This window comes from Alligator mississippiensis, chromosome 2, assembly GCF_030867095.1.
Source record: "Alligator mississippiensis isolate rAllMis1 chromosome 2, rAllMis1, whole genome shotgun sequence".
Classification (NCBI taxonomy): Eukaryota; Metazoa; Chordata; order Crocodylia; family Alligatoridae; genus Alligator; species Alligator mississippiensis.
Window position 1 is genome coordinate 24166230 of NC_081825.1, and position 25230 is coordinate 24191459.

At 43.0% G+C, this 25230-nt stretch overlaps 1 protein-coding gene across 2 annotated transcripts in view; it reads right to left on the reverse strand.

Annotated features, from left to right (window-relative positions):
• Positions 1 to 16543, reverse strand: part of HTRA3 (HtrA serine peptidase 3) — a 47268-nt gene extending 30725 nt beyond the window's left edge. Inside the window, exon 1 of one of the 2 annotated variants that reach the window (XM_006270329.4) lies at positions 15538 to 16541. In XM_006270329.4, coding sequence (XP_006270391.1) covers positions 15538 to 15961 — 424 coding nt within the window. In that variant the 5' untranslated portion in view covers positions 15962 to 16541. Of the gene's footprint in view, positions 1 to 15537 lie in introns of both variants that reach the window. The other variant, XM_014607620.3, reaches the window with a different exon arrangement.
• Between the last annotated feature and the right edge of the window lie 8687 nt (positions 16544 to 25230).

Sequence of the window (25230 nt, forward strand, 5' to 3'; positions counted from 1 at the left end):
AAATGCTCCTTAAATAAGTCTGAAGTTCACATTGGGACATTCTTCAAGTGGGGGTGGGAAGTCTAAATCCGTAAGACAGTTTAAAATATTTATGTTTCATTTTGTCTTGATAAAGTCAGATGACAAAGTCAATTGGCTGACATGTTCTTGGCTTTATTGGAACTCAGAAAGTTTAGCAATGGCCTTTTCTGGCTTCGGTCCTTTCATCCTCATTCCCAAGTTATGCATAATGATGATCCAAAACTTATATTACAGTAACACCTAGTGGCCTTAACCAACACAGGGCCTCATTACATTTAGCCGCTATACAAACAGAAAACAAGTGTATTTGTTTATTTGTGAAAAATGTCAGCTGACAGTAGATCTCCTAGAGCATGTATGATTTACATTAATGTAATTCAGTAATGTGATTAACAGTATTGCTCAAGGAAAAATAAATATAGCCAATGACATTTCATAAAAGGATGAAAATCTCCAGAAAAAAAACACCATCACCATATTGTGTCGCAATGCACTAAACATGACATTTGAGTACTATCACTCTGCTGAAACTCATGTTTCAGAATATGTGTATCACAGCCTTTTAACCCAGGGGTGGCTCATCCAGAAGGTGGGGGGGGCACAGCTCCCTGCTGCTGTGCGCACTGCTGAGGAGGCATGGGGGGGGGGGGGGCACATGCGTCCCCAGATTTTTGCGTGGGGGTGAATGAGGGCTGCCTGCTGCAGTCTTGGGGCTTCCTGCCCTTCTGCCCTGCCATAGAAGCCCTGCACTAGCTATGCACCTCCTGCCCGCCCAGCAGCAGCAGGGACGACAGTAGTGTGGAGTTGTGCCCCCAGCTGCTGCCAGGCAGGCAGGGGGCATGCAGCCAGTGCAGGGCTTCTGGGGGAAAGGCAGAAGGGCACAGAGCCCTGAGCCCACAGCGGGCAACCCACCACTGCCCCCCCTCTGCTCTGCTTGTGCCATGCTGCCAGGAGAGGGGGGTGGGGATGAAAGGTGGATATGTGTCCCACCTTTACTTTTTAAAAAGTTGGTCACCCTAGCCACCAGGGGCACAGGCAGCCTCTGCATGTGACAGACTGGGGTGGAGGCAGGCAACACAGTGGCATATAGGGCAGGGAGTGGAAAGCAAAGCATCAGATCAAGCAGGGAGCATGGGGAAAGAAGCAGAACACAGAGCAGCAGCTTAGGCAGCACAGGGCTGGTAGCAAAAAGCAGAGCTATAAATCGAGTAGGGGGAAGGAACTGGACTGACACTTGGGTAGGATACAGGGCCTGCCAAAAAGGTTGGCCTTCACGTTTTAATCACTTGTACTTATTACAACAGCATCTAGGGACCATTTAAACAAAAGACTCCATTGCAATGGGCATGCAAAAATACAGAATAGCAGACAGCCCTTGTCCCAAAGCATTTCTTCAAAAAAGCTAACAGACATGGGGCATGTTTTTTTCCAGTGGCTTTTTGGAAAATTCTATTCCAGATATTTGATGATGGCAAATGTTGTGTTTTTCAAACTTCGTAGTACAGCAGAACCTTCTTGTAAATGAACGATTGGAAACAGCTCCAGCGGTCCACACTTAAACAATTAAACCTCTATCCCTGGGAAAATGCTAGAGAAAATAATCAAAGAACACATTTGTGCAGGCCCAGCAGGGGAAACGATGCTGAGGGGAAACCAGCACGGGTTTGTCACAGGTAGATCCTGCCTGACAAACCCTGTAGCCTTCTATAACCAGGTCACACACTGCCTGGACGCAGGAGCCGAGGCTGATGTCATCTTCCTGGACTTTAGGAAGGCCTTCAACACAGTTTCGCACCCTATCCTCATTGGGAAGCTAGCAGACCGGAGTGGATGCCTACATGGTCAGGTGTGTGGCCAACTGGCTTAGGGATTGCACCCAGAGAGTGGTGGTGGATGGTTCCTTCTTGGCCTGGAGGGAGGTGGGCAGTGGGGTCCTGCAGGGTTTGGTCCTTGGACCGGTATTATTTAATATCTTCATCAGCGATTTGGATGAGGTCGTGGAGAGCACCCTCTCCAAGTCTGCTGATGATACCAAGTTAATGGGGCAAAGTTAGTACACCAGAGGGCAGGGAGCAGATTCAGGCTGACCTGGATAGGTTGGATCAATAGGCAGAGAGAAATAGGATGCAATTTAATAAAGGTTAATGTAAGGTACTCCACCTGGGAAGGAGGAACCCCCAGCACACCTATAGGTTGGGGAGTGGCCTTCTCAGCAGCTCGGAGGCAGAGAGGGATGTTGGAGTCATAATTGACTCCAAGATTAATGTAAGTAGGCAGTGCAACGAGGCCATCAACAAGGTCAATCACACTTTGTCGTGCATTAGCAGGTGCATGATTAATAGATCAAAGGAGGTGATGCTCCCCCTCTACACGGCATTGGTCAGGCCACAGTTGGAGTACTGTGTCCAGTTTTGGGTGCCGCACTTCAAGAGGGACGCTGGGAATCTGGAGAGGGTCCAGAGGAGGACCACTCGCATGATTAGTGGCCTTTGTGATAGACCCTACTGGGGGAGGTTGAGAGAGCTGAATCTCTTCAGCCTTCACAAGAGATGGCTGAGGGGGGATCTTGTGGCCGCCTATAAATTTATTAGGGGAAGTCAATGGGGAATAGGGGAAGCACCGTTTACTAGGGTGCCCCAGGGAGTGACTAGGAATAATGGGTGTAAACTAGTTGAGAGTGGATGTAGGTTAGACATTAGGAACAAATTTTTCACAGTAAGGGTGGCCAGGATCTGGAACAGGCTTCCAAGAGAGGTGGTGCTTTCACCTAGCTTGGAGGTCTTCAAGAGGAGGCTAGATAGTTACCTGGCTGGGGTCATCTGATCTCGGTCCTCTTTCCTGCCAGGGGCAGGGGGTCAGACACAATGATCCATTGTGGTCCATCCCGACTATACAAACTATGAATCTATGAATTAATGTTCCAGTCCCAAAGGAATACACTTATGTAGATTTTTATCCTATTAGAGAGTACCGTACACTTGAATGGCATTTCAGGCAATGTGTCCCATTGTAGGGTTAGAGACTACATTAACAGGAATATGCATGGAAATAGGAATAAAGTTCAAGCTTATCTTCCTCACAGAACAGACCATATGCTACTCAAACTAAATAAACCCAACTTTTGCAGCTGGTTCTATTTGAAGAGCACCAGAAGCTTTCTGTTACCTCTTTAGCTACCTTGCTTGGACAGTCTTCATACACAGTCTGATGATTTTAAATAAATAATGGAAGGAGAGGATGGCTCAAAGGATTTACAGTAAGTTATAACACCTAAACAAGGGTCAAGTGTTGATCAAACTACAAGCAGTTTGTGACAGGAAAACATTTCCATCTGACTGCTTGATTCGTGCCACATTTGGAAAGAGCTGGTAGGTTCTGTACACAAGACAGAATTAATTTTGTCACAACTCTCACACATGTAGGCTTTCTTAGAAAACAATAAATGGACGGAGAATGGAACAGACTATTTTCTCACTCTTCCGATAAAATCAAGGTTTCCTACATTGATCTTCATTCCATTGAAGAATAACACCTTACGTTACCATCTTGGTCCCTGCACTGATCAGGCTCAGGTTTAAGGATGAATTGGCCCTATTTTAAATTAGGTTCACATAGTGCTTCAGGATAAAAACTACTGGAAATTTTTAGATTTCCCTGATTCTGGTCAATACAACTTAGCAGTAACACAGATAAAGTACTGCTTTCTTTCCACAGCTATTTTTCCATGCTTTAGAGAGCAAGAACACATAAAAGAAAAAGGGATAAGAAGATAAAGACAGCAGAAAGAGAAAAAAAATCAGGTATAAAGAAAAAATAGAAGAGAGAGGGTGCAACTGAGGAAGAAGACAGGGATAAACAAGGACATGGGGACAGGGGAGGGAAGGAAAATAATAGTTCAACGTTTCCTCTTGTACTACGTAGTACAACTGTGTAGTTTTGCTAATAGGTTAGGCAATGGATTTGTTTGGGATAGTTTGGATAGGGATTATCCTGCCTCAGGCAGGGGGTTCAACTAGGTCACCTCTCGAAGTCCCTTGCAGCCCTACTGCTCTATGATTTGACTGGGTCTTAGTTCAAAATAATCTTGGCTACACAGTTTATAGGTGAGCACTGGAGGTAATTTGGAGAATTACAGACAACTAAACTTACATCTATGTTTGGTTAACTGCTTAAGATTATTATTAAACAGGGTGAATACATCCCATTTTTGTTGAGACAGCCCCAATTTAAATGCCTGTCCCAGACATCACTATTGTGATACGGTCATGTTGGTACATTCAAACCAATACTTTTGTCCCATATTCTGCAGAAGGCCCAGGGAAACGGGACTGCCCCATGATGCCTTCACTCTCTCCCTCATGCCCCTCAGCTGAGTCTGGGGCTCCTATTCTCTCTCCCCAGTGCATTCTGCTGAGACCAGAGCTCAGAGACAGATAAGCATGCTGAAAAGCAGGGGTGGCTGGAGCATCCTATTTTGTGACCAGAGAAATAGCGTCACCCTATCAGTAAAGTAACTGGGAATTCATGGTCTGAGAGGGTCTCATCAGTAAGGTTTTTGCCAGGAAAGTGTGTCCAATAATCTGTCAGAATTGCTTGAATGTGTCAATACACATTCACTCATTCAGTGAATAAAGAACCAGCTGACACAATTTATTTAGACTTTCAAAAACTTAAGACTAGGACCCTTGCAAGAAGCCCTTAAAGAAGCTAAATAGCCAAGGTTTGAGAGGCAAAGTACCGTCATAAATGAAACACTGTCCAAAAGATATGAAACAAAGGCAGGGATCAGTGATCAGTTTCCATCATGGGAAAATGCAAGTACAGGGTTTTTCATTCCAGGCCTCATGGTTTTTAAAATATTTTTTATGAATTAACTGGAAAGTAAAGTTAATAGGACAGTTGCAAAATTTACAGGTTATCTAAAGTCCAGAGAGAGCTGTGAGTAACTTCAAAGGGATCTCACCAAGCTAGAAAGATGGATAACATTCAGTAATAACAAATGCAGACTAATGCCCACTGGAGGGAAATAAGTTAAATCGTTCATACATCTTACAGCTAAATTAACTATCATATCAGGAGAAGGATCTATGCATCAATGTTAACAACACAGTGGGGGCCTTGACCCAAAGTGAAGCTGTAGCCAAAAAAGCCCACAAGATGTAAGGATGAGTAAGGACTAGGCTTAAAGATAAAGTAGAAAATGTTTGCATGTCAACATATAGCTTAATGGTATGCTGCAATTTAAAAGTGTACAGCACTGGTTAATCCTTTTATACAGGGTATGTGCATGTGAGAGGCAATTTAGATTAAAATGATGAAAGATTTTTAAAAATATAGTATGAAGAGATATTAAAAAGACTAGTATCGTTCAGTTTAAAAGGAGACTAATAAATCAGAATGCAATAGACACATACATACAAAACAGTGGTACACAGGGATGGTATATTTGGAGCTTCTGTTTTCTTGGTCTCATAAAACAAGAACAAGGGAACTGGAGCAATCAGCACACTGCAGCTTAGCTCGTGCATTCCTGGTGATGAACCATAAAGCTATTTAGATTTTTGGTACAACAGGGGCGTAGTATGTAATGGATACAATGACAATGCGACTATTAGGGAGGAGTTCCAAGGCCATGAGGAAAGAAACCTGTTACAGATTAAGGCAACTGAAAGACAATTAGGCATTTCTCCACAGATCCTTCATAGTAGTAACACTCAACTGCGGCTTTTTGTGTTTTTGGAATGCCACATGGGGTTTGCTTTTAGTGGAAAACGCACTCACATTCAGCAAGCTGAATTTATATGGTATGGTATAAACAGATGGAACAACTTGGCTGAGTTGGAAGCAGCCTATTCTTCTTGTACATATTCTCACGCACTTGAAAAATGTCTCTAAGTGTATACTCTTGTTGTAGTATCGTGTTTAAAAGAGCCACTGCAAACAGGGATCATGTAGGTCACTCAAATATAAGCAGTGCACACTTTTATTTATTTTACCTCCTGGGCAAGGGGGATTTATGTTACCTCCAAATCACAGACAATTCATGCAACTGTGCAGTGTATCTGGCTTCAATGAAATCTGCTTACAAGAATTTAAACACATATACATCACTAGTGTCCTGACAAGACATAACACTGTCATCAGGTTTTCTTAGCAAAAGTCAACAGGAATCACTACAAGGCAGTGGGCCACATCTTCAGTTGGTGTTAATAGGCACAGAGCTGTGATAAAATGTAAGCCTTTGAGATAGATCTTAAGTCAGCATAGCTCCTTGTAAGTCAGCAGGACAACACCAATTCACATCAGCTGACAGTAGCATTATTAGTGGGGGAGCAAGCAGGGCATGAGGGGCAGCTCTGAGGGGGGCCATACTGCAGGTCTACAGCAGCCTGAGCCCACACCAGTAGCTGCAGCAGTAACAGCTGCCTCCAGTATAAGACTGCTCTCCCCCCACCCTGTCTTCAGTGGTAAGCATAATCCACCCCCCCCTTCCCCACTTCCCCGGGTGCTCAAGGAGCTTGCTATGACTCTGCCAGTTGATCAATAGATCCTTTGGGACTGTGCCTAGGTTCTTGAACGCAGGACTCCTCAGCAGCAGCAGGATGAGCCAGCTTCACACCATTGCTCCTGCAAAGCCAGTGAGGAAGCAACACAACTGAGTACCATCAGCTTTACAGGTGTGATCCTGGGAAGGAGGGAGAAAATGTGAAGAGCAGAGAAGAAGCAAATATACGCTAGGAGTGGGCAGGAAGAAAACAAAACAAAGAGTAACAGGGGGAATCAGAGGGGAGATGGACAAAGAAAAGCAGAGGCAACCCAATACAAATGACACAGTGGTAGTACTTATTACTCCGAGAACAACTTTGGTCCCTTTCTTCCTCGGCCAAGCTGTATAAGTAGTACTGCCCATCAACCCCCCCAACCCTAGGGATGATTCAAAGCCTGGCTCTAGTTCAGGGGCAGGTAAAATATGGGCCACGGGCCAGATCCTGCCTGCCAGGCACTTTCATCCAGCCTACAGTGCCCACCAATGAACTGTACCCCTCCCAGCCCTTCCGCCCACAGGACTGGGAGCAAGTCTTGTGCGCCTCACCATGATGTACAGCGCAAGCTGGACCCACGCGCCACTGGGCAGCAGTGCTTGCTCCGGGTACAAGCTCCCCCGCTTGCTGCTCCTGCTGCCTCTGCTGGCAAGGTCTGTGCACCATGCGGGGAGGAGTGTAGGGGAGTCCCCACACCTCCCACCCTCCCTCACATCCCACAAACACTGGGGTGATGTGTTTATTTTTTGTGATGTGAACTGGTGATGTGTTTATTTTTGTCTCTTTCTTAGGTAAAGTCAGGGGGAAGGACTGAGAGAGAGAAATAAGATGACCAGAAATAAAATGCAGGACAGAAAGACTCAGAGTAAAGAGGAATAGCTTGGTTTAGTAGAGAGGCTGCATCTGAAGAGGTAGCAGTCCAATGGACAAGGAAAGTTAGCAACAAGAGCTGTCTGAAGCCAAATGTTCTCAAGAAACTGTGCACTTCGGTGCAGTGCTCTCTTAAGACTTTTCTGCTAAAGTAGACAGTAGTATAACTTAAGCGGGGAGGTTGAGGAGCGAATGAAGCACCAGCCCTGGATGCCAACTTGGGGAAGAGGGTGCAAAAATTCCAACTGCTGCTGTCACCGTTATCCCAGCCACCACAGCCCCAAGCACCGCCACTGTCCAGGACACAAAGCTGCCCAGTTAAGTCTGATAGCTTATTCTGGTTGCATCTACATGAGATGCTACTGTGTAGTAGCAATGCGGGGGGTGGGCACTAACCATGATGCGACACTACTGTACAGTTGATACAGAAAAAAACGTGGGATGCTACTGTGCAGTAACGCCACTTATTGTACAGTCATTTAGTACTTGGATATGAAAGTACTAAATGACTGCTCGGTAACAACTGTGCAGTCCTCCACTCATGTAGACGCGGCCTCTGAGGACTTCTGAAAACCTTACTTTCAGTCCCTGGGAAGATTTGGTTTATGGCTGGAGGGAGGAAACGGTAACTGAAAGTTCCACCCAGATTTTGAACCACACTTGAATTTCTGATCAGAGCAATGCATTGAGCTGATACAGCACCTTCCATCAGTATATCTCATGGTGCTTTATGAAAGAATTCATTATCTGTATCCCCATTTTGTAGGTGGAGATATTAAGGTACAGTGAGGAATAACTGCCCTGCCTGCTATCACCCAGCAAGTCAATGGCAGAGTGAGAAATAGCGCACTGAACTTGTCCCAAGCCATTGCTCTATCCATTGGGATACACTACTTGAGAAGTCAAGTAGGAGGCAGTCCCAAATGGGGTCCACCTAGACCAAGACATCTGCGAGGTTAGAAAGTTATCAATTCCCTCAAAATTTTTTAAATCCCATCAGTTTTGCTTTCTGAAAGACCCATGCTCTTATAATACATTTAATTTCCAATTATACAGTGTTTTGGTACCCCAATGTAAGATCAAAACACACAACTGGATTTATGCTTTCCATAGCCCAGATTTCCTTCAGTTCTTGCTGTAACTGTTTTTATTTGTCCACCTTTTCTTGTATTTTCCATCAAATGGAAAAATAAGTCCACAATGAAATCCTCACCTTCCTTCTTTGTTATTCTTGCAATTCTAGCATCTACTCTGTGTTGGTGGTAATGGTAGTGGTGGTGGTAGTGACAATTGTATAATTAAAACATCATACAGTATCCTCTGAATCTTTTTTCTTAACTTTTAGCTCTCAGTGTTTCTTACAGCTCTAGACCTCTGGTGGAGTTCGAGTGTAAATGCTGAACTCCATTATATCAATTGACCCACTAACCTACTGAAAGTTCCTGAATTTTTTCACAAGTCCTCTTTATCACACCTGTTACCTTATGTTCCTGACCATCCCTTAAATTAATCTAACAAAATTTACCATGCCAAGCAGACACTTAATCAGAAGATTACTTGTAAAATAGCCCAAATATGTACCAGTAGTATGCTTGGGGCATAACTGCTTTTATATTTTCTGAGCCTCATGATGAACATCTGTATGCATCTTAATTCTTCAGGACCAGATCTTAAAAAATTGCATGAACAGAAGTGCCAAGCAGTCAGCAGCTCCCAGACATGTACATAGGCACCTAAATTGGAGTTACTGATATTTGAACTATTTTAGAAAGCTAGTCCTACATTTTTATCTTTATGGGATTTAACCACAAGTTCTTCTTATTAGCATCCCATTAGTAGGAACTGTTTGGCTTACTCCCACATGACTACAAATCTAAGTTATCATTTTAGCATTAAATCTGGATACTAGGGACTAGATTTTGAGTTTCTTTCATAACTTCTAGGGTTCCTAAACTGCACCGATGATGGACCTGATTTTGAGACTACTAATGTTGATGTAAATCAGGAGTAGAGAAACAACCAATTTTGTTACCTCCATAAAATGACTATGAATCCTCAAAAGGAATAAACCAGCATAGTTCTTCTAGGAAAAGTAATTACACATAAACCAGTAGAAGTGATCAGAGAAACTGGTTCAAATCCATAACACAACAGAAGTTCAGTGCACATAAACCGCTTTAAAAATGGCCAAAACCAGTTTATGATAAACCTGGATGGATGTAGTATCAGACTTAACTGGTTCAGGTTAAACTGGTTTATTAAACTTGTGTCCCAGATCCCCTCCAGATTCAAGTTAACTCAGTCCCCCAGAATCCCAGGATGTTTTGCACCTCCCCAGCAAACCCCAACTCCCACCCCTACCCCCCCACCTCCCCACCACAGGGTAGGGCTAACCTTGGCCAAGCTGTCTGTTCCAGTCCAGCAGGGAGACATAGTCTAATGCACCCCAGCTTCGGGTCTGGGCCACTGCAGGCATGCGGCTGCATTTCCAGAATCACAAGTGAACATGTGTTAACTTGCTTATTGGTTAGACTAACCTGCAAAGATTGAATCAATTCAGCATTGGGCTTCTTGACTGTCTCTACTTAGCCCTACAGTCAAAGGGGCTACCCTAACTGACACCAGATGAAGAAATGGCTCATTAATATGAGTGAGAGAAAAATCAGACTCTTAGTCTTTACCTTTTTAAAAATAATCCTTACAAGAAAATAAACCATATTGTGCTCATTAGGATCTTGCAAATATGGAAAAATACATTCTTTGGATCTTCCCTTTTTTTTTTTTTTTTAGAAAGTTAACTTAAAGTATAAAACTTAAAAGATCCATGTATTTAGATACATTATTACGTCTAACAGAGGAACACAACCTGGCAGAACTGGTTACTGGAGATAAGCAACGTTCCCAGTGTGCTTTCATGGAAAGAAAGGAAAGACAAACAAAAGATTATAATGTCTGTGCTTAAAAAATAGAAACATCTGCTAGAAAGAGAGGATTGTGGCAGATCTTCTTATGAACTGAGCATTTACATCAAGTTGGATGCAGTGACTGAGCATAAAGTCACAGTGAGTTTAATGTTCAGGCCATATGTTTATATAATGGATGCCTTCCATACACAAAGGAAAATAGCTTGGTATATATGCACTGATATGGGCTTTGTCACTCTATAGCTGTGATAACAGCATTTACGAGGGCAGAGTAAGGATGGATTAGTACATCTCTTCTAGGAAAGAGAGCTTGCTGGCTAACTGGATTCAGAAAGCAAGAGCTTCATTCTTTATTAATATTTGTTCCCCTTTCAGGAACAATGAGAAAATCAATAGGCCTCTTTTTCATTAGAAGTTTTATTCCAAAGTAAAGTGTTATTTTCTAAATATTCCCTTTGTCACTAAACAATATTTACGCTTCTCACCCACAAGACTTCAAAACAAATGTTTTAAAACTGTCTCAGACTAAAGGAAAACAACCAGAAAAGGAATGTGCCCTAGACTTACAGCTTGTGTTTCCAGCCAATACTTTGCAATGGGCTCCCCTAACTAAAATATACAGGAAAGGTAGTTTAGAGGCTCTCATGACACCAATACAAATAAAAAAAAGTTAGTACTTGTCTCACATGGTCTAACTTCCCAGAAATCTATTGAATTTTATGGTCAGTTACCCATTTTCACCCTCCCAATTATGCACATCTATAAGCAGTTGGTAAATCTCTCTCACCCAGGAAGAGCAGCACTGGATGCCTTTGTAGTTTATTTTTTATTGCCATTTTTTCAAGTGTTTCAGCGCTCTAATCAACTCTGATCCGCAAAGATTGACTCACGGGAGTAATCGTGTCATGGGCAGCTTTTGCCAGAGACTTCAGTCATCCCATTTGTAGCTCGGTAACCCCTGTGGTGTGATCTTTGCAGAAGCAGGACCTTAGGGTCTCATTGAAGTAAATGGGACTCGTCTTTCAGTGGCTTCTAAATCAAGCCTTTAAAGAACTACTTGGCCTTATAGGCAACTCTTGAAATGTTATCTGTTTATATGGAGCTTTGTCATTTATCAGTTTAATAGTAGTTCTGCTTGCTTAGGCTACTGCTTATGTTCTGTGATTTTCTTACTTGCATTTGTGCCACTAAATGTATTCCCATGATAGTAAGGTCTTTCATAAATATACCCACTGCATACTACTTTTCCACAGATCATGAAATCCTAATCCTTTTCTGACATCAGGACTGTTTAGACAAAACCCAAATGTGATGCTGATGTTGTAGGGGATCATGGCTTCAATGGGAATACACTGTCAAGAAGTCAAACTCCTAGCAGCTCTATAAAATACATTTCGAGTGGCAATGGATTAAACTAAAAAAGACTGGTATGAGAAGCACAAAAAAAAAAAAAAAAAAAAAAAAGAGGATAGGTAAACCAAACTGAAGTCTAATCTTACAAATCCTTCGTCAGGTATCTGGCCTGACTGATTTTAATGGGAGGCACAACCATTTAAATTTAAATATAGACAGGCTTGGTAAGCAGGGAGAAGAGGTTTGTAGGAGTATCTATTTCCCACAATGCATCAAGCTACACATTAGGCAGTCAGAAAAACTAACTGCTCATATTTTTCCATTCATGATAGGAAATCTGCCAGAACATGGCTTCTTAAAAATTAACTACTACACCAAGACCTAATTTGCTAAGGGGGGAAAAAATAATTTGTATTGTACCAAGTCAGTAACAAATGACTTGTTATAGAATGATCTCGGGTGATAATCCTGATTGCAGGTCCTGCGAGTGGTTCCAAAGATGTCAATGGAGATACTTGCATACATTAGGCTACTTATGTGTGTAAGGGTTTTCAGGACAGTTAGTAATGTTATAATGGTATATGTACACCCCCCCCCTTCCCTTCCTCCCATCATGTGCCAGTTCTTTTTGGATTTGGCTCACCCATGTATAAGAGTTTGTGCTGCCCTTCATGTTACTTTCCAGTGTTAGAAGGGAAGAAAACTGGCCCACAAAAAAGGGAGGCACCCAGAAAAACTAAGTGGGTGATGTTTTTTCCTCTCAAGGTTTCCTTCCTCCCTCTTCTATTTTTATAGAACTGCATTTCCTACAGCCTTAATGTGGCTAGAAAGTGGAATTCGTGTTGCTCTGCCTACCTCAGCTTCCTACAGTCAGAGCCTAACCTCACCTGCACAACTCAGAACTCTCAAAATGCAAAGGAGCAACAGGCTGGTGTGTCCTGTAAATAAGGCCTGTCACACGGGAGAGCTATCATCGGTTTGGATACTTTCTATGTACACATGGGCTAGGGGCAGATATTACACATCAACCAGTTTAAGTGATCAGGCACTGGTTTAAACCTGTAACAGAACAGATGTTCAGTGCACATAAATCAGCTTGAAAATAGCTGAAACCAGTTTGAGCTAAATCTGGTTGAATGTAGTATCCAACTTAACTGATTTGGGTCAAACTGTTTTATGCAATGGCTGTCCCAGACCATGGTGGGGTAAAAGTGGATCCACTTGATAAGTAGAACCAGGTCTCCAACTTCTGAGTTGCCTGCAGCTCAAATCCCTGCACAAACAGGGAAAATGTGAAAACGTGACAGTAAAAAACAGTCACTTCTCTTTTAAAACCTCTTATTACAGCCATTGCATGTTATTGTTTTAAGAAGTACTATAATTGAGTTCTATTTCCGACTCCAGTATTGCCTCAGTCTGACCTTGGGCAAGACACTTGGTCTCTTTGAGGTTCAGTTTGCGCAGCTGTAGAATTCAGTAAAACATCAGAACTTCACAGAAAACCAGATGCTACATCTGAGCTGAGGTTTCCTGGGTCAAAAAATAAGCCAAAACAAAATGAACACAAATCGTTACTTGAAAAAATGCAACCTCTATCCCACTGCTCCAAATTCCTAAGCATATTACAGTAAACTCAGGAGGATTTCATGACGAAAATGCCATATGCACTGAAAATAAATCATTCTATAAGCCCTTAGATAAAGTATAGCATGAGAATTTCAGATAAATATGTTTCTAAGTGAATGAGTTCCAACCAAATGTTAAAAGTGCCAAAGCTAATAGCTTTATGTGTTCAGATGAGCAGACAAAAGCCCTTTACAGCTACAAAATCAAAGAGAGGCAGAAGGAATCAGAGGAAAGTGCAATGGATGGGAAATTGTGTTCTAGTTTCAGCATTCATTTCTGCCAAGTGACACTTTGGACACGTTTCTTCACTTCTTTGTGCCTTGTTTACCCCGTCCATAAATTTGGGATGATGGTACTGATCAGCTTTATAAAGCACTTTAAGAGCTAGGGAAATATTATCAAAGTTGAGGTAACACTCCTTTTATATTCCTTCCCAATGAATTGTCTGCTCACGGTTTACTGGACTTTACAACACTATTGCTGTCTGAATGAACAGAGGGTTTGCTAACATTTCACCTGACATTTGATTTATAATCCCATTAGCCATAATAGTGCAGTTGTCAGGGATGCTTCCTGGAACAGTGTACATGGAAACAGGTAACTCTTTTATTAGATGTGTTTAACTTCAGCACCAATAAAAGGGATCCTTCCTGTAAAGCAACTCCTATTTGTAATTAAAATCAATAATTTGTCTCCAAAAATCTTTGAAATTAGCAAATCAATCTTGAATTTAGCAAAAATTACAATATGCCAGATCAGGTAAAGGTCCCAATACCATATCACATTCTAAAGGTATCCTGGTACCTTTGCTCTCTTGCACCTCAATACACAAAAGGCTTGCTGACTTGTGGGGGCTTTCGAGTGTATGGTAGAGGGACACTAGTACATTGTTCCAATCAGACAGAAAAATGCAATATTTAAACTTGCACCAGATTATTTCTTTCTTGCTTTGTTACAGACATCAGGTGCTTTCTCTCTACAGGTGTCTGCCAGGTCAAAAAACTTAATTTTCTTAATGCAGTCACCATGAAAGGCACCAGACTGTAAACACTGTGGTGTCTTCAGATCTGTTTGTACAGTACTTGGGGCAAAGGAGTCCCAGTCTGTTCATGAATCTTGTGGGTGTTACTTTGCTATAAAAATTGGATAGTGAAATTAAGTTTATAAAACAAGTACAGCACTGGCAGCAGGAGAGTAAACATTGGCATTCTTCCCTACTAATGTGCCTCAACCCTGACTTGTTGGGACCACTTCTAAGGATGAAAGGGTTATACTGTACTGACCATGTCACCTTTGACCTGTAATTGGAATTACTAATAGCAAGCACACTAAGATCATTTCTATATAGCACTCATCTGCAAATCCCAAAGAGCTTTTTCAAACTGAGACTGCATTATACACATTTCATGCAGGTATAAACCAAGCAAAAAAGACCCTTGCCCAAGATCATGCAGTACCTTAACAGCAGAAGCACAGTGCTCCTGGGTCTCAGTCCAGGGAACTGTCCTGTCAACCAGTGTCAATTAGTGAATGGCATATTTATCACCTGGGGCAGGCCTGAGCAGCCCAGCTAATTTCACATAAGCTGCAAACTACTTAGATCAGTGGTTTTGAACTGTTTTAGACTCAAGACAGACCTCGTTTGACTCAAGGCACCCTTCAGAAAAATGCAGCTCTTAGTTTTCATTCATTTTTGACTATGGAAAAACATTACACCAACTGTTCTAATGCAAAGTACTCAAAAAGACCACAAAAGATCCATTTTTTTTTCCACTGTAGATTCTTACTTGAAATCATAAATTTCATCTTGAAAATTGTGTTTGCAAACCTAACAGCGCTATCACTGTGCAGCATCCCCCAGCATCCCTAAAAGGATCCCAAGGTACCATAGCACCCGGGCCGAGAATCCCTGGCTTAGATCTGTAGTCACTGCCTGACTTGATCAGGAGTTGAACTGATAAGAGCTCTCTATTTCATTCCAGTCTCTTGAGCACTTCAGCCCTCTAGGATCACTTGAATTGTAAATGTGTCCTTAACTTGACAACTCATATACATGATGCAGTTAAAGGCCTCACATTCACACATGCATTCCTCCTTCAAACCTAGTCTCCTGGCTGGAGCACTTTGAGAAGCTGACATCACCCAAGGGGGCCTGGCTGAGAGTGCTGTATTCAGCATAGGAGTGCCCTGCATGGTCTTACCCGATTCACAGGCTCCTTTCTGGATCTGGATGACAGCTGGCAACCCCTGCTGCAAAGCCTTGCGGCTCACTGCCTTCAGCTGGCACACATTGTCGTAGGTCCTCCCGTCACTACCGCACACCTGGTAGCTGAGTTTGCACTGGCACACCCCTTTGGCAAAGCGCTTGCCCATGGGGTATCTGCAATCCAGGCTGTCCCCACATGGCGGGTCCTCCTTGCGGCCACAGGAATCACCTTCTCCCGCAGCACAAATAAGGCAGCAGTTGCAATGATCAGGAACATAGCCACTGGGGCAACTAGGGCTTGGGCACTTGGAGACATCGCAACGAGCAGGGCACTTGCCACGAGCCCCAGAAGGCTCTGCAAAGACTGGGCTAAAAGTTAACACCAGCAGAAACAAAGGGCTCAGCCAAGACCCCCTCATCACTAGCAAACTATAGTCAAGAAGAGAGAAAAAGTGCAAAGCTTAGTATATGATAATAGGGGAAAGAGAGAAAACATGCAGTTAATAATGCAGTGAGGGAATGAAAGAGGAAAAGTCGTGTTTTGTAAAGAAAAGAAAATTGTTAATATTCCCTTCCAAGTGTGGCCCCCGAGTTCCTGCTGATATGACAGTGATCTCGCTGATACAGAAAGGAGCAATCAGTTGGTGGGGGGGAAACGAGAGGCTGGAAAGAAATTAAAACAGAAATCACAAAGAAAAGGTTGGGTTAGTCCATCCAGGTACAGAGAACATGCAGTAGCCTAGCTGCTCTTCAGGACTAGTCTGCAAAATTAAAATCCTGAAAGCATTGGAAACCTCCACACATACTCGTGCACAGGCTCTGTCTCTCCAGCTCTGCAGAAAGGCTGGGCAGTGCAAAAAGGTTTTCCAAGCAGTGGCAGGAGAAAAAGTTGCAAGAGGCAGTTAAAGCAAAAGCCAGCGAAGCAGGATAGTTATATGTGAGAGGTGGCTGCTGCTGCTTCCTAGGAGTCCTGTCAGCAGCTGTGCAGCCAGAACCAGCTGCACAGAGCTCAGCTGGAGCCAGCAGCCGGACCCCACCCACCGCAGGGAGGGCCTCTCACACTGCTTCAGCAGGCCGGGGTCAGGAGCCAGTTGGGTTTAGAGCAGGGGAAATGACTAGGTTTACTTTGGGACAGAGACTCTCTTTTGACTGTTTGCATAGCCATAGCAACTATTGGTAAACCAGGCTCTGAGGAGCAAGGTATAAGAGGCAGGGCTGAACTCAGCACTGCAGGGATTTGGGATAGCGCTGCAGCATGTGTAAATGGGGGCTGAAAGAAAGGGTTCAAAACTCCTTTGTCATACTATTCCCTGAATCATGGAAATGCCCGGCAGCTTCATCCTCCTCCAGTTTCTCCCATATTTTCCTCTCATCTTTGCCATAATTAAGCACATGTTCAAATACCATATTTTCTCACATAGAGCACACCCTGGGATATAATACGCAACTTGTTTCTAAAAGGCAAAATGAAGGGGAAAAAATGTTCTTGGAGCAAGGAACTGAGCAGCTAGGGAGGCAAGGGAGCTTATTGCTCTCTTCCCTGTGGATCACTGCAGATTTTACTTTTGGTTTCATGCACTAGGCAGCAGAACCATCTCTTACCGCATTTCTTGCATAGAATGGGCACTCCAATTTCCAGCGGCTGTTTTTGGGGGAAAAGGAATGTATTGTATATGGGAAAATATGGTGTGCTGTTGCTAGTGATATCATTATTATTGTTGTGGTGGTGGTGGTTATAAAGAAGGTGAGAGGCAGACCAGTTTAACACAAAACAGTCTGCGCCCCAACTGCAGGCCAGGCGTCTAACTGTGGCACATTAACAGGGAGCTCTTGTGATCTCCACCCCTATTCATGTCCCCTGGGGATCTGACTCAGGAGTTACTCAGTGCTAGTCACTTGTTTTTTTTCTCCACATCTTTCTTGTCGCTTATCTTTGCTAACTCCCTTTTCCATGGCCTGCTGCCTTGTGCTAATCTCTTCTGTCATCTATTCGTCAGAAACACAAATTTAAAGCTTCTGCAAATTTGAATGCAAACCAGAACAACATGGAGGGAAAGTATAAATGGTGCTGGTAGGTGATAGAGGTTTTTCAGAAAAGCCCTTCTGCTTTCTTTAATCATTATGGCAAGTAGAGAAAAAGATGGAGATGCAAGGAGAGAAGATGAAAGAAAATGAGGAAAACAAGCATACAAGATTGATGGAATTCACCAAGGGATGTTATTGTGAAGAAACACAGGCTTTCCTCACTACTTCTGAGCTTAACTGTTAGGAAAAGACTGAGGAAAAGAATATTGAGATTCAATTCTCATGAGCTCATGCTCACTCCTTTAAAAAAAACAACAACCTTGTGTTGTTAATATGGTGCCCATCTGTCTCTACCGCTAGTTTGAATTTTCTGCGCGTACTGCAAACAGTTCTGTCTTACTGCTTCTGCTTGCATGAAGGCATACAGATGTTTCAGTATTTTGTAAACCATCCTGGTCTCCCAGATATTTTTCCATTCTGGTTGAATCTTCTACTATCCCAAGGTAAATGTAATTTTTTGAACAGTAAATTTTTATCTTTGGAAAGGAACAAAAAACTTATCACCCATTCCCAGCTTCTTAGAGACTGTACAGGTCAGGTCCTAGTTTTCTGCTTGTTTTCCTTTCCAGGGGGTCAGAGGTCTCCCTCTGTTAACTAATGTGAGAAATTGTTACAAAGAAATCCATACTTTCACGTACGCTTTGTTACATAGTTCTAGTTCTGACACACTGGGCGGGTGATCAGTTTACTTTACCCTTTGGTCCAAAGTGTTAATCACATGAAAGGTAAAGCCCTTCTTTATTTAGAGAATTAATTTTATTCTAATATGTGAACATGAATATTTATGTTAAGCTAAAATAACTAAAGGAAGAAACAGCTAAACTCTGGCTTGTAACAGCTGAAACATTTAAAAGGTCAAAAGATTTAGAAATTGCATTATTCTCACCAAAATTGGGTTGATGAAATCAAAATTAGCTTGATCAGATAAGTATTGTTTTAAATCCTAATCCTTCACAATCATACACATTTAGTTTTACATGCCATGAGTAATCCCACTGTGTACAGTTATGTACATAAGTCTTTGAATTATCGAGACATTTATTGTTATATTGAATTCAGAATATCAATTTTCTGCTAATTATAACAATAATAGGTTTATAATATTTAATATTGCACAGTCCTTCATGGAATATTCAGTATCAAAATTTCAAAAACTGAAAAGTTTTATTGTTGTGTTTCTTTATGCTAAATTACTTCAGTGTCATAAGAACACTTATGAAATTTTGCTTGGTAACAAAAATACCCTGATCTGAAATTGTTACAATTTTGAAAATCTCCATGCCCCATGCAAAGGATTGGGGCAGGGGGAGGAGGGGTAAGGAGAAGTCTGAAATATAGACCAGAAAGAAACAACTATATTCATTATATTGTGATGACCTTAAGTCCTAGACAAAGGTCAGGAAAAAATATGAGAAATGACTAATAATGATCTGTGAATGACTGGTTATTGCTGATGGAACACAGAACCCTTCACATCATTATTATTGCAATTAATTATTTTTACCATAGTACCACTTAGAGGCCTCAGAACAAGGAATTATTTATATGAAGTGCTGTACTAATATGTTGGATAGCATATGTTCCTCCTTAAAGAGCTTAACAACAGTTGGAGAGTACAGAGAGTTTTGCAGAAAGTATCAGTTAGGCAAATGGTTTAAATTTTGTTCCCTAGGGCTTGAAAAGGCATTTTGACTCTCTGCTGTTCAGTGGCTCAGGTACAATGAACTTTATACTGTATTTACTCAAATCTAAGTCAACCCTGAATTTAAGATGACCCCCCAATAAGTAGGCTCTATATATGGACAAATGATAAATTTGTTATAATTTTCCAGATATAGAAGTGAATTACTGGAGGGTTGTCTTAAATCCATTCCCCTCCCACTGCTACACCATGGAAAGCAGTGACTGTCAGGGAGAAGGGGGGGAGTCAGGCAGCCCTCTTGCCCTCTGCCCCCACTTCCCTCTTCAGCCTTCCTGCCCCCCACCACTGACACCCCACCCCCCACAGTCTCTGCCTCTCCCCCCACTCCCCATAATCTCTACCCCTCCCCATGCTCCCCACAATCTCTGCCTCCCCCCCAGCTCCCCAGTCTCTACCTCTTTCACCCCCCCATCATTACTGTCACTGCTCAGACTCAATCCCCTCCCTGGAGCACAGCATATGGAAGCATAGCCCTAGATGGGCCGTACAGCAAAGTTGGTGCTGCTGATTGGCCGGGCAGGGGATGGAGTTTCATTGTGCTCCATGCCCAGGAGGGAATCCAGCCCAAGCCAGAGCTGAACTGCACCTGACAGTAATGGGGGGGAGGGGGGAAGGAGGTGGGAGGGGTGCAAAAGCTGGAAAGGAAAAGTGGAGGGCAGGGCAGGAGTCTGCTGTGGGTCTGACTGGCCCCAGTTCAGGCTCAGGGTCAGAGTGAGAGCCACAGCAGTGGCCTGCTCCCCACACAAACCTAAGATGAGGAGCCTTTCTCCTCATACTGATGGGGCAGGTGGGGGACGGGGACCTCATCATAGATTCAAGTAAATATGGTACTTTTTCTTGATATATTTGACCAAAATATCACTGCCATTGCAATTTAACCTTTTTTTCCTGAGGGATGCTTAGCACTTACGTTTTACTGGGAGTTCACGTGCAGGTTCAACTCTTATCGTTCGTGGTGGTTTCATCACAGTGCCCAAAGGCTAACTCATTGTAGAGACTGAGCCACTTTCTCCCTTTCAGAGGTAGTCTTGCCAAAATATAATTGATGCACAAGGTGAGGAGGGGGACAATGGGCCTGGTTCCAAGTGTGTTGTGTTGCTTTTGGGGACTAGGACTTTGTTTCCCGGTGTTCTTAATCTAACATCTTCCACTAGCATTTGAAATCACTTAAATGGACATAGTAAATATATAGCATTAGAAGTCTTTGACTGTTGAATCATGTTGTCCGATAAGAAATCTTCACAATAGGAAAAATACAATTCAGTTCAGATTGCGAGAACCATGCTCAGTTAATAGCTGAAAGGGAGGCTCCTCAAGACAAACTCAAAGCAGCACAGGAAATAGCACTGGTGATTCAGTGAGTGCCTGCCTTCTCTCCTGAAAGCAAGACTGAAGTTTTGCTGCAGGCTGTGTGAATGGAGTAGTATGTAATAGGGCTGTGCGAAGCTTTGGTCAGTGATTCGATTTGGCCCAATTCAGTGGCTGAATCTCTGAATCCAAATTGAATCAGAAGACCCCTTAATCTCTCTGAATCGAATCAGAACCTTCCAGAGAGATTCAAAGAGATTCGATATTTCAGACATAGACACAGCTTTAAATGTTTTTTCTACATAACTCAAGGTACCAGGGGGCTCAAGAATGCTGAGATGGTGGGGTGGATGGAGCGTCCCATGGATAGCACAAGGGAGTCCCAGTGCACTTGGCAGTGGACCTGGAAGTGAACCAGAAGCACTTCCAGTTCACTTACGGGTCCACGAGAGAGCACACGGGGAACACCACCCCCCCCCCGCTCGATGATTGGTGCCTCTTGGGTCTGGGGGGAGCACCCAGTGTCCCCCCAGAGCCAATCAGTGAGCCCAGGAGTAGCGGGGGGGGGAATCCCCCATGCACTCAGCAGAGGACCCAAAAGTGGACCAGAAATACTTCCGGTCCACTTCCAGGTTCACTCCTGAGCATACGGGCCCTCCCCCCATGCTCCTGTGGGACACTCCCATTGTGACTGCCTGGCCACTCCTTCCCCATCTGCATAGATGTGGCAAACCTATGGATGCTGCTTTCCAGTCTGTTCTGCTATTTGCACTCCAAGAAGCTTTGCAGGGAAGTCCACAGGATCCTTATTTAAATAGGTTGTAGTCTGGCCCTGAGTTAACAATGAACCACTGGTCTCATTTTGATACTACATTAAGGAACTCTGCTGCTAAGGAAGGTGTCACCAGGATGTGATTTGAAGCCAAATTCTTGACCAATGTAGTCATTAAAAAACCTTGTTGAATTTTTTTCAAGGATAAAGATGTCCAAATCCCAGTCACAATAGATACTTATAAGCCTATTCCAATCAATCTTTCTTGATGTAAATTGAGAAAATATTATACTTCTCCACTCTCTATCCTTAATCATGTTATTTTAATCAAACTCTCTATATTAACATTGGAACAGATAAATTTCATATAAATGAATTGTATTGGTACTTTTTACTTAAGGATACTCACTTTGGTGGTTTTAGTTAACGATCACTCTGACCTTGCTGTTCAGGTCTCTAAATTAAGAACACATGTTTAATATTCATCCTTTATTACTTGTAGGGGTATTTTGAAAAGCAATCTAAAGCACACCATAAAATGGAGTAATAAACACTGTTTGTTTATCAGATTGTCTACATTACATTTCCTGAATTAAATAGCCAGACTCTGTTTGCACATCTGACACCACAAATCTCACAAGCCAGTCCAAGAGAACATCTGTCAGTTTGTTTTCAAGACTAGACATTGCAAAAGAAAAGGGGGGAAAGAAAACCTTTCACAAACAAGTCAGTCCAAACACAGTGAGAATTTTCTCAGCAGTCTTCAGGCCTTTATCTTTGCACACCAAAGTACATTAAAGCCCATCTTTTGCAAGGTAGTTATTTTGCGCCAATTCCTGACGCTAGAGAGATTTTAGAAGAATTAGGATATAGTAAACAAATTCTTTCTCTAAAAGAAAATAAAAGCATGCTCTAAAATCAACAGGCTGATTCTTCTCTAGTATTTCTTGGTTCAAATCAGCAATTATAGTTCTGAACTCACTGAATTTGCTGTGAAAGAAAGAGGTGGGAACTGCTCAAAGTCTGGAATGTGCGCAAAATTGTATTGTGTGTTTCACTTACAATTTGAGTTGACTCCGTCAAATACCACCATTGAGTCAATCCTCCTGCACCCTAAAAGGGGATCCCTAGCTAACCCTCCTATTCTACAAAAAGTCTGGCATGCCATCAGGGAAACCAAGAACAACAAGGTAACTGGATGGGATGGCATGCCTGCTGAAATCTAAAAGGCTGGTGGTGAGGAGCTGGTACTGCGATTCCACAAATTTATTCTATGAATTTGGAACAATGAAGAGAACCATGGGGTACCTGAGGAATGCCAACATCATGACTATCTTCAAGAAAAAAGATAAGTTTATATGTGAGAACTATTGAGGTATTGCCCTCCTTCCCACATCAGGGAAAATACTTCCCTGCATTCTCCCGAACCATCTTCTATCTCTTTCTGGGGAAGTTCTGCCAGAAACTCGGTGTGGTTTCAGACCATCCCATCGGGCAATTGACACGATGTTTGTTTCCTGCCATGTCCAAGAAAAGTGTCAAAAACAACATCAGGGCCTATATATTGCCTTTATTGACCTCACTACAGCCTTTGGCTGCCTGTAGACATGTGGAGAGGCTTTTCTGATGCGCTGTAATTACTCAATGGAGTCTGCTGAAGCATGCTAATTAGTGCACCTCCAGCAGCAAGCTTTAGTAAAAGTACCCCCACCACCATTTTGAAACACGGGGGTACTGATACATGGGACACTGTTGTTACCAAATTTGCCAATTACTTTGGGGTGTGCTCATTTATTAAAGGATAGTTTCTAGGGTCTTGGTGATTCTGTCAATGTGCTGCTTGTGTTTCTATACGGAGCTGTATCTCTCCCTTCTGCAAGCCCTCACCCCCAGTGGAGCTATCTTGCAGGACTCAATCTCAATGGGACTGGGTTCCTCCAGTCACCAAATCAGTCATACACACAAACACACACAAATTAACGTGACACGCCTGACCTGGCCGGGCTGATCAGCATGGACAGGCTGACACCCTCATATGCCAAGAGTCAGTTCATAAGAGCAACCATAAAATGCAGTCAGACACAAGCACACAGGTAAACAGAATCCCTCTGAATCCGGCTGGGTGTCCAGCTGACACCCTCATGGGCCAGCATTCAGTTCATAAGGGCATGTCTGAGTCAAACTGGGTCAATCAGCCTGTACAAGCTGATCCCCTTATGTGTTTCAACTCAGCACGTCCCAATCTTTGGCCTCTTGATGAGCAGACCCCACAATAATTTAGGCTTCACAGGGATCTTTAGCATAGGTAAAAGAAGCGTTGCTGCAGAGCACGGGAGGAAAAAGAAGCAGAGAAGGAAAAATATACCCAATTACTACCAGTTTGCCTATAAAAGTTATTTATTGCTAAGCATATGAAATATATAATGGTACTAGTAGTAATAGACATGCAAAAGAAAAACAAGCACAAACAATGACAATACTACCCTGGTTTCACTAAGTATTTGGGGAAACTTAGCTCAAGTTTAACTGATACAGTTTAGGTTCAGAAGTTTATGCCTAGAGAGGAGAGAGAGAACACTGGGAATCTCACCGAGTCCACGGTACTCAGGCTGCAAAGCTGACAGGCACAGTACGTAGCACAGTCCTTGAAGAGAGAGATGATCTGTTCTTCCAGCGTCCCAAGAACGACAGGGGATGGTGTCAGCACAGGAGTTTTCTTCTTCTTTCCTTTTCTCCCTCTTTCCTCCTGCTTCTTCTTTTTCTTTCTTTCTTCTCTTTAAGCACACACACTTACAGATTTTTACACCCTCAGTTCAGCTGCTTCGAAGCACCCTCAGTAGTGTAAATCATTGTCTTTTCTATTGACAAGGGGTTATCTGGTTTGGACCATCTCAGGAAACTGATTGATAATCAGGAAACACTTAAGATTAGGGAGTAACCCAAATACTTGGGAGCCAGCTTGAGATTCCTATGGATGGCAGATATACTGATGGGATATCACATGGTTTCTTCAGGAACAATAGATAGCTTGCAGCATCAGGATTTTGGATTTTTACTTGTTGTGCACAAGCCTCAGCTTAGCATGACTTTTCCAGATCTTACTATAGTCTTTTAACAGACTTAAAGCAATTATTGGAGTGCTCATCACCTTTTGTGGAGAGGACTTCCACCAGTCGTCTCGGGAAAGATACGACAACACCTGGGATTAGGGCTCCAGCAGGCTGGATGCTGTGATGAACCCTTAACCATTGTTCAAATGTTGCCCATACCCCCTCTGACTCGGTCTCTTGCCTCAGCATTCCCTAACCCGGCAACCGAGTTTTAGTCAATCAAGTTTAAATAGGCCTCCCATAGTGGGACCGGGGAATGTACGGCCCTAGATGCCTATTAAACTTAGAGCTGTGTGTGTGTGTCGGGGGGGGGGAAAGTCCTTAGCAAATCCAGATGAGAACTGGTCTGATAAATGCTGAGCTGGGTGTGTGTGAACATGGGTTGATTAACATTGGAAGCACAGATTCCCCATCATGCAGCGCTCTCCTGCTTCTCTGGTCCCAGAATTCACTGCAGTCTCTGCTTCAGGCTTTCTGTTCTCCATCTCTCATGTAAATGAATGGTCATCTGGTTCCATCTCGGATGTAAATGAGACCTAGGGCAGTTGTTTCACTCTTATCACCCTTATCTGGAGAGTTTTAGGTGCGTCTCTCACTGCATCTTAATCAGTTTCGTTTAGGTAGAGGAGGGGAGGGGGGGAGGTGAGTCCTTTGTGAGTCAGACAGACTGCATCCTGTGCCAGGGTTGCCCAAGAACACGGAGCTGAGACG